This window comes from Pteropus vampyrus, unplaced genomic scaffold (genome assembly GCF_000151845.1).
Source record: "Pteropus vampyrus isolate Shadow unplaced genomic scaffold, Pvam_2.0 Scaffold20, whole genome shotgun sequence".
Lineage (NCBI taxonomy): Eukaryota > Metazoa > Chordata > Mammalia > Chiroptera > Pteropodidae > Pteropus > Pteropus vampyrus.
In genome coordinates this window covers 13,523,259-13,530,858 of record NW_011888801.1, presented here as the reverse complement: position 1 = coordinate 13,530,858, position 7,600 = coordinate 13,523,259, and the positions used below count along the sequence as shown (strand labels likewise).

Sequence of the window (7,600 nt, the reverse complement as noted above, 5' to 3'; positions counted from 1 at the left end):
GAGCACCTGTGGTTTTGCATCTCTTCTTCCTTCTCACTCTCTACTTTGCTCACTCCTGAATATAGCTTATTTCATGCAAAGCTGACCTTTGGAGTGGGACAGGGTTCCCACTTAATTCATAATTCTTCTAGGGCCTTGAACATTCTTTGTTTATTAGAATGCTGGTTCAGCAAAGGCCATTTGAATGCCTTCATGAAAGGTTTTTTATTCTCAGGTTGGTATGATCAGGGGATAGCCAACCCAAATGCCTGCAAGAATCAAGCAGATAAGCTACCGTGTGAAGCTCTCAGAAGACATCATAGATGGGGGTGCTGGAGCATCCCTGGCCCAGCTAAAAACAAAAGCAAACAACTAAAAATCAGAACTTCTAAAAGTGTCAGTGCTCTACACTTACTACTTCATTTTGGTGCCATCGTAAGCGTGGGGGATAGCAATATTATTCCTATATAATGGTTAAAGAAATGGAGGTTTTAAAGGGCTGCAAATCCAATCCAAAGGAGAGATGGTGGGAGGTTCATAGGAGACCTGGGTAACTTTACGATCCCCTCGAAGGAAGAAAGACCCCAAAGTCTTTCTTTTTGGTGCATTCATTTTAACCAAATCAGCCCTTGTTGAGGTCTGTGTATAGATCTGGTGGCTCATCAGGCATAGGGCTATCTTCCCCAGGCCACCATCCATACTCAGAGATTCCAGGAAGTTGCATCTTAGAAGCATCCTATCTCATCTTGTTGCCTTTTCCCACAGCCCCAGCACTGGCCAGGAGCAGCTGGAGAACATCTGTTTGATCCAGAAGCCAATGACTTGTGGCCCTTTCTCTGGGCAGTCTATTCAGAGTATGTGCACAGGTATGGGCCAGGTGGTGTACTAAGCCGTAGACCAGGTTTGGGATAAAGGAAAACTTACATGTAATACTCACTTTAAATCTTTGCCACCACTTCAATTTGCTTTCTCAGTAATGTTTATAATCTTTTTTGCTTTTAAAAATTATTTTCAAAACTGCTTTTGGTTGCGAAGAGCACTTGCAGTCTACCTTTGGCTAGGGCTGGGTGTGTGAACCTGAAATGTGCTAGTGTTGGTGAAGATTCCCAGTGATCTGGTCCAGCACAAGGACTAGTTGCTGTGCAGTGGTGTGATTAGAAAAATGCATTATCCATTTTGGTTATAACTCTTCTTGCATGCCCAGAATATAATCTCCCAGTAATCACCAGAAAACATATACAGAGTAGGCATCATTCTCCTCTGTTATAATCCTCTAGGCAAGTTCCTAATGGAATGTAAAGACAAAGAAATTTAAGAACTAGAGAATATACTAAAACTTGCTGAGCATTAAGCCTGGAGATTGGATCTGGAGTAAAGACCCACCAGAGGCTCTTTACCATGAACTGTTTGCCAGGTTTTGCCATGATCCCTGGTGGAGGGAGAGCTGTGGGTCACCAGTTAGTAATTTTTCCACGTGCTCTGTGGTCAGCATTAGAGCACCTACCCTAGAATATCAGTTTGCTTGAAACAATCTTAAGGCTCTGCTTTGGGTCTCCTCTAGAACTCAAACTAGGAAAAGCCCTATATGGCACCTATATTAGGCTGGGGGACTATATCACCTCCTGATTATTAGAGGCTGAGAAGGGGAAGGCTTTGCTGTTTCATCTCTGTGCTCTAATTTTAGTTTTTGTTTTCATTGCCAGTAAGTACATCCCTGTTTAAATTCTGTTTTGTCCTAAAACCAATGTAGACCAAAAAAAAAAAAAAAAAAAAGGTGTAGTGAGTTGTACAGAAACCAGCATTGTGTCTCGCCCTACCCTTACCTGTGCTCCTGCTGAGCCAACACTGACCCAGTGAGCTCATGAGAAGTATGTGTTCAGTGATGCATTCCCAGTATTGTGTGTGTGTGTATATACGTGCACACGCATGCAAATACAGGCCTGAGCACATGTATGATGTACCGTTCACCTCTGTTGTGTTAGGTCTCAGATAATTTGGGTTAAAAACATAGTGTGAGGCTCTGTTTTGATTTCTAGGGTCACAAAAGAAGAGAAAGAGTTTCACAGCTGAACTGGATCGAGAAATAGTGCATGTGACACTGAACCGTGATCCACATCGTGGTTTTGGTAAGAGAGTTCCTGGCAGGTGAGACCCAGTCTTTCCCTCTAGGCCAAGGGGAAGTGTGTGCCAGCTTCCTTTTTGACTTTTCTGTGCCCCCTTCTCTGCCTCTCCTCTTCCAATCTGCCTTTTCAGTGATCACTTCTGCTTTTTCCTTTTTTTTAAGTATTCCTAAAGAGCAGTGGGACTTTGGGGTCAAAGTTTTCCTTTTAGGCCTGATTAGGTTTTGGAGTGCATATTGTAAGAATCTGAGTATAAGGTAGAAAAGGACTTTCCCCTCTAATATCATGTAACAACCTTTTTCTAGTGTATTTAGATTCTTAGAAATGAGGAGGAATAGTCAATCTTGTTTACCTCTTACTCTTTACAACATTTGAAGACCCTTAAAACCACATAAGAAACAAGACACTGAGGAGACAAAGTACATGATGAAAATTATCTCTTTCCTATCTCTGATTACCTACTGGAGCAAATCCAGTGCACATCGATGGGCTGTGTTCCTACCTTTAGCTGGGCTTGCTAACGGTGCAATCCACTTTTCTCCATCTGTCTCGGCATAGTAGAAAGAGCTGTATGAGGGTCAGAAGACCTATGTACAAATATCAATGATGCCACTTGGTAGTTGTGTGATCTCAAGCAAATAACCTAACCTTTCTGACCTGCAAAATCATCAAGTATCATTTTTCAAAATATCATTGGATTACAGGTTTTGTCATTAATGAGGGAGAAGATGTGGGAAAAGTTGATCCTGGCATCTTTATATCCTCTATTATACCTGGAGGACCAGCTGAAAAGGCTAAAAAGATCAAACCAGGTATATCTTTTTAAACTGCCAGAGATGCAACTTTAAAGAACTGCTCTTTCTTATTTCCTTGATGGTATTATTGAGATGCTTTATTTTTCCAGGGGGACAGATACTAGCCTTGAATCACATCAGTCTGGAGGGCTTCACGTTTGACATGGCTGTTAGAATGATTCAGAATTCTCCTGACAACATAGAATTAATCATTTCTCAGTCAAAAGGTATGTCTTCACATGCTTTCAGAAGCTGGAGAGAATTTATTTTTAGGGATACATTTTTTACCACGAGTGGATATTTGAGTGCATGAAAGTCTTTTGCATTGCTTTCCTACTGGTAGTGGCTTGCAAAGAAGTGATGAAGTGGCAAAATCAATAAGCTCTGCAATTGCTGGGGCAGAATGGGTTCTACTTTGTCTTGCTGAGCTAGAGCTGCCTGCCCTAGTTCTTTATTAGACATGGCTGATACAGCCATTGTGTGTTTCTCCACTCACTCTTCTTGCATGACAGAGAAGACATTCTTTTTGTCACCAAAGTCCTTATTGAAAATGCCTGCTCCAGAATCCTACATAGTTGGGGCTTAGGTGTGGCAGTCAGGTGAGAAGGAAACTGGGAACTGTTCTTAAAGCTGAATTCGCATAGCAAGCATGCTGTCTTAGTTGGTTAAGACTAGGCATGTTTTTTTTTTTTAAATGGTTTTATTTATCCTTTAAGTAAGTATGAGAGAGCAACAATTGCCTATGTCAAAGAATAATATTATTTGGGATGGGTTTGGGAAATGATGGTGGCAATAGGGGGTGGTTGAATATTCCCTTCCCTCCAAGTTACCTGGGACCACTGCTGCTTTTTGAATGCATGATCCTGTGATTTAACAGCAGGCTGCCTGAAAATCCAGGTTCATGAGTTTCTTCCTCAAACTCCAGGATCATTGTACAATTTCCCCTTATGTACAGCAATGATTCACATCACACCAGTTAGCATTTTCCAAGTCCTTAATGTAGGTACCCCATTTGCATCAACCTCCAAAAACCATGCACACTCTTTCACTTTTGCACATCTACACACCATCGCCAGATAGCTCTTCCAGGTCTTGCAGCTGCTCCTGGTCCAGAAGCCATGAGGGATGGGAAGTAGCAAAGCTGAGATCTCAGCCATGCGCCATTCATCTTGTGGTTGGAGCTGACCGAGGGGCTTGCCTCAGCACTTCCACAACACCAGCCCCAGCTCACTGTGTCTATTAAATTTTCCAGCATTGTCACAGTTCTTCCTACAATGTTTTAGTTCTTCTCTCCACACTTTGCATAGGGGTCAAACTGAAAGGAGTAATCACATCATCCTTTTTTTGTCAGGAAACATAATGCAGCTGAGCTGGGATCAATTGTATTGTTCAAGGATGGATTGCTGTGATGGGTGGGTGTCAAAAATTGCTACCTAAAGTCTGGAAGACTCAAACTACAGTCTCACATTAGAATTTTAGACAATGCCTATAACCACAATACCTGTGGATTGCATGTCCTCTCACCACAGGTTCCCAGTCACTGGTTGGTAATGTCACCTCTTCACAACTGGGGTTCTTTACACAGCTGCCACCACTGCTGGAGGAAGACCTTTCCACAGCAAGGCTGAATTGGTCATCATGAACAGAGGCTCGACTGCCATGAATTTCTACCTGTTTAGGCTGCTGTTGGGGCAGGTGGTATAGATTGGAGGTCAGGGACAAGATATAACATTCCTATCATGAGCAGCCATCACTGTGTACAATAGATTGAGTTTTAATTACCCACAGAAGGTCTCCTAGCTTGTATTTCCAAGGACACAAGTTGCACAGCTTGACTTTTTAATTCAATCAGTTTCTCATGGAAGGTGTGGAAAAAAAGGAACAGATGCTTAAAACATTGGCAGAAGGACTGTGGCAGCAGAATCTGTGAATGAAATGGCCAGGAATAAGCCATTACAGATTGGTGGCCCTACCATTCTCTACTGAATACATTTAGGTTTGAATAGCTTCAAATCTAATTCAGTAAACTAAGTTCACTCAACATGCGGGTTTGGGTACTTCCCTGCGTGCTAATGAGTCTGTATTGAAAATAGTATGTTTTTATATTCAGATCTAAAGAAAATTTAACTAGTATGCCTTCTTCCCACATACATTTGTGGAGCAGCTAATATTAACATATTAATAGTCAATACATTTATTGAGGTTCTACCATGTACTAATCTATAATTTTTCCTTATTTCTCTCCATATATGAAATCTCTATATATAACCTCTAAGCCTCACCAACCTTACAAGTTAGCTGACATTATCTGTTTTAGGGTATAAGGAAATTGAGGTCCAGAATTAAGTACCTTGCCCGAGGTTTTACCTTTTGATTCTCAACCTCATGATCTTTTTTCTGTTCTGTGCCAGGTCGAGGGTCAGACATGGGGTTTTTAGGAATCAGTGGCCCAACCTTCACCCACAGGGAGTCCATCATCTGGTTATTATCAAGTCCCCCCAAAGGACCTGACATGTTGTACTTTGGATTGCATGGTGATTATAGGAGTGCTCGGCAGGGTCTCTGGAAGAGGCTGCCTTTAAGAGCACCACCATGTTGCTTGGGGGATCTTGGGACAGTTAATAAATCCTTTTGATGCTGTTTTCTCATATTTGAACTGGAATAAAACCTTTCTAGTACACAGGCTGAAAAGATGGAAAGGCGTGTGTGTGTGTGTGTGTGTGTGTGTATGTGTGTGTGTGTGTGTGTGATGCCCATTGCATGGCAAAAACTTAATAAAAGGGAGCTGGCATTATTAACTCTCTGTTACTACTGTGTTTCATAGTTGTGTCACAAAGCTCTGTTTATCACATCCAGGATCTTCCCTTCCTTTATTATAAATTCATCGTCCTCCATGAGATGTTAAATTCATATTGTTCCCAGTAGTTATAAAAGGTCTTTCTGTCATTGGAGGAAAATGCTGCATGCCACAAAGAGATGCCACTGAGATGCCAGCTTTCCAAACAGTTGACTTATTCTTGGCTTGATATTATAGGTATTTGTGGAAATACCTCAAGAGAGGGGAAGAATAGCATGGCCAGTTCTGGGGTCTTCTCTACAGACAACCTGAGCAATAGGCACCAGGGAAGTTTTTTATCATACACACAAGACCAGGAGAGAAATATTGAAGAACTAGAGATGACTCGGACTCAGAGCTTACTGTCCAGGCAGAGGCCTCAACTGTCCATTCTCCCATTAAAGGTAATTGTCCCCACAGTTTGCTTTCTAGATTTTTGGAGGAAAGAGAACAGGCTGTGGAGCCCAAAAGCTCTAGCTCCAGTCTCTCTTTTCTTTTTATTTGCTATGTCAGGTAGATAGAGATTAATTAACTCCTCTGGCCTTAGCTTTCTGATTTGCAAAATGGAAATAAATGCCTACACTGTTGTTGAGAAGAATATAAGGGGAAAAGCCAAAGCTCCTAGCATAGTGCCTGGACCACAGAGCTCAGTGTTTGAGCCTCCTGTGTCCTTAGTCACTAATTACAATTGTTACTAGTAATAACATTGGTTGCTGCGAAGAGCAGTACATGGACAATCTGATATCTCATATTCTTGGCCTCTAGTTGGTCCTCAAGCTGTAACTCAGTGGCCTTTTTCTTGACAACCACATGGGAGGATGAAGACAAGGCTGGTTTTGGTGTACAGAGAACTATTTGCTTCAGCCCCAGAGCTGCCACCCTCCAGCTCTGTCTCCTTGCACACTGGGTGGGATGTTCTTCCTCAACTCCAGACCTTTCTTCTTTCTGCTCTGGGTTCCATAAAGCTGATATTCATGGACTATGTCACTCTCTGTCTTCTGGTTGGCTCCTCCCAGGAGAAGACCTGTGCCTGAAAAACTCCTTGCTTTCCTTTACTCTCACACTCTTACACCACTCACAACAGTTTTGACATCAGATGTGTGGGATTTCTATAACAAGCAGTTCTGATACTTACTGACTGGAGTTAGTGCCAGATCCCATGGGTTAAGGACTCAGTCCCACAAGACTGCCCCACTTCAGACACCAATCAAAAGTAGTTGCCCACACTTCTGAATGACTTGGCTATAAATTGAGGTTCCTACAACGTCCTCCTTAGGTTTGATAATTTCCTGGAGCAGCTCACAGAACCCAGGAAAATAGTTTACTTGCTATTGCCAATTTATTACGAGATGTTTTAAAGGGTACAAGTGAATAGCCAGATGAAGAGATGCATAGGGTGACGTCTGGAAGGGTCATGTGAGCAAAATCTTCTGTCCCTATGGAGTTGTGTGTGCCATCCTCTTGGCACATAGATGTGCTCATCAATCCAAAAGTTCTCTGAACCTCATATTTTTAGAATTTTTATGGAGGTATTATTACATTGGCATGATAGATCATTATTAACTCAATTTCCAGCTCCTCTCCCCTCCCCAGAGGATAGGGACTGGGGTAGGGTGGAAAATTCTAAGCTTATAATCATGGCTTGGTCTTTCTGGTGATCAGCTACCATCCCAAAGCTATCTAGGAGCCCACTGAGAGTTATTTCTTTAGAACAAAAGACATGTCTATCACCCAAGAAAATCCAAGAGATTTAAGAACTGTGTATCAGGAATCAGGGTCAAAAACCAAATATTAGAACAACAGATGCTCCTACTCTCACATCACTTAGAAAATTATAAGGGTTTAAAAAACTCTGTGCCAAGAATGGGGGA

The 7,600-nt window shown here is 42.0% G+C and overlaps 1 protein-coding gene across 1 annotated transcript in view; it reads left to right on the top strand.

Annotated features, from left to right (window-relative positions):
* The window catches only part of FRMPD2 (FERM and PDZ domain containing 2), a 95,147-nt gene that overhangs the window by 67,367 nt on the left and 20,180 nt on the right, over positions 1-7,600 (top strand). The window contains exons 15-19 of the mRNA XM_011355460.1: positions 745-859; positions 2,027-2,105; positions 2,804-2,911; positions 3,004-3,120; positions 5,928-6,133. Of these exons, the coding sequence (XP_011353762.1) occupies positions 745-859; positions 2,027-2,105; positions 2,804-2,911; positions 3,004-3,120; positions 5,928-6,133 (625 nt within the window). The remainder of the gene's footprint in view (positions 1-744; positions 860-2,026; positions 2,106-2,803; positions 2,912-3,003; positions 3,121-5,927; positions 6,134-7,600) is intronic.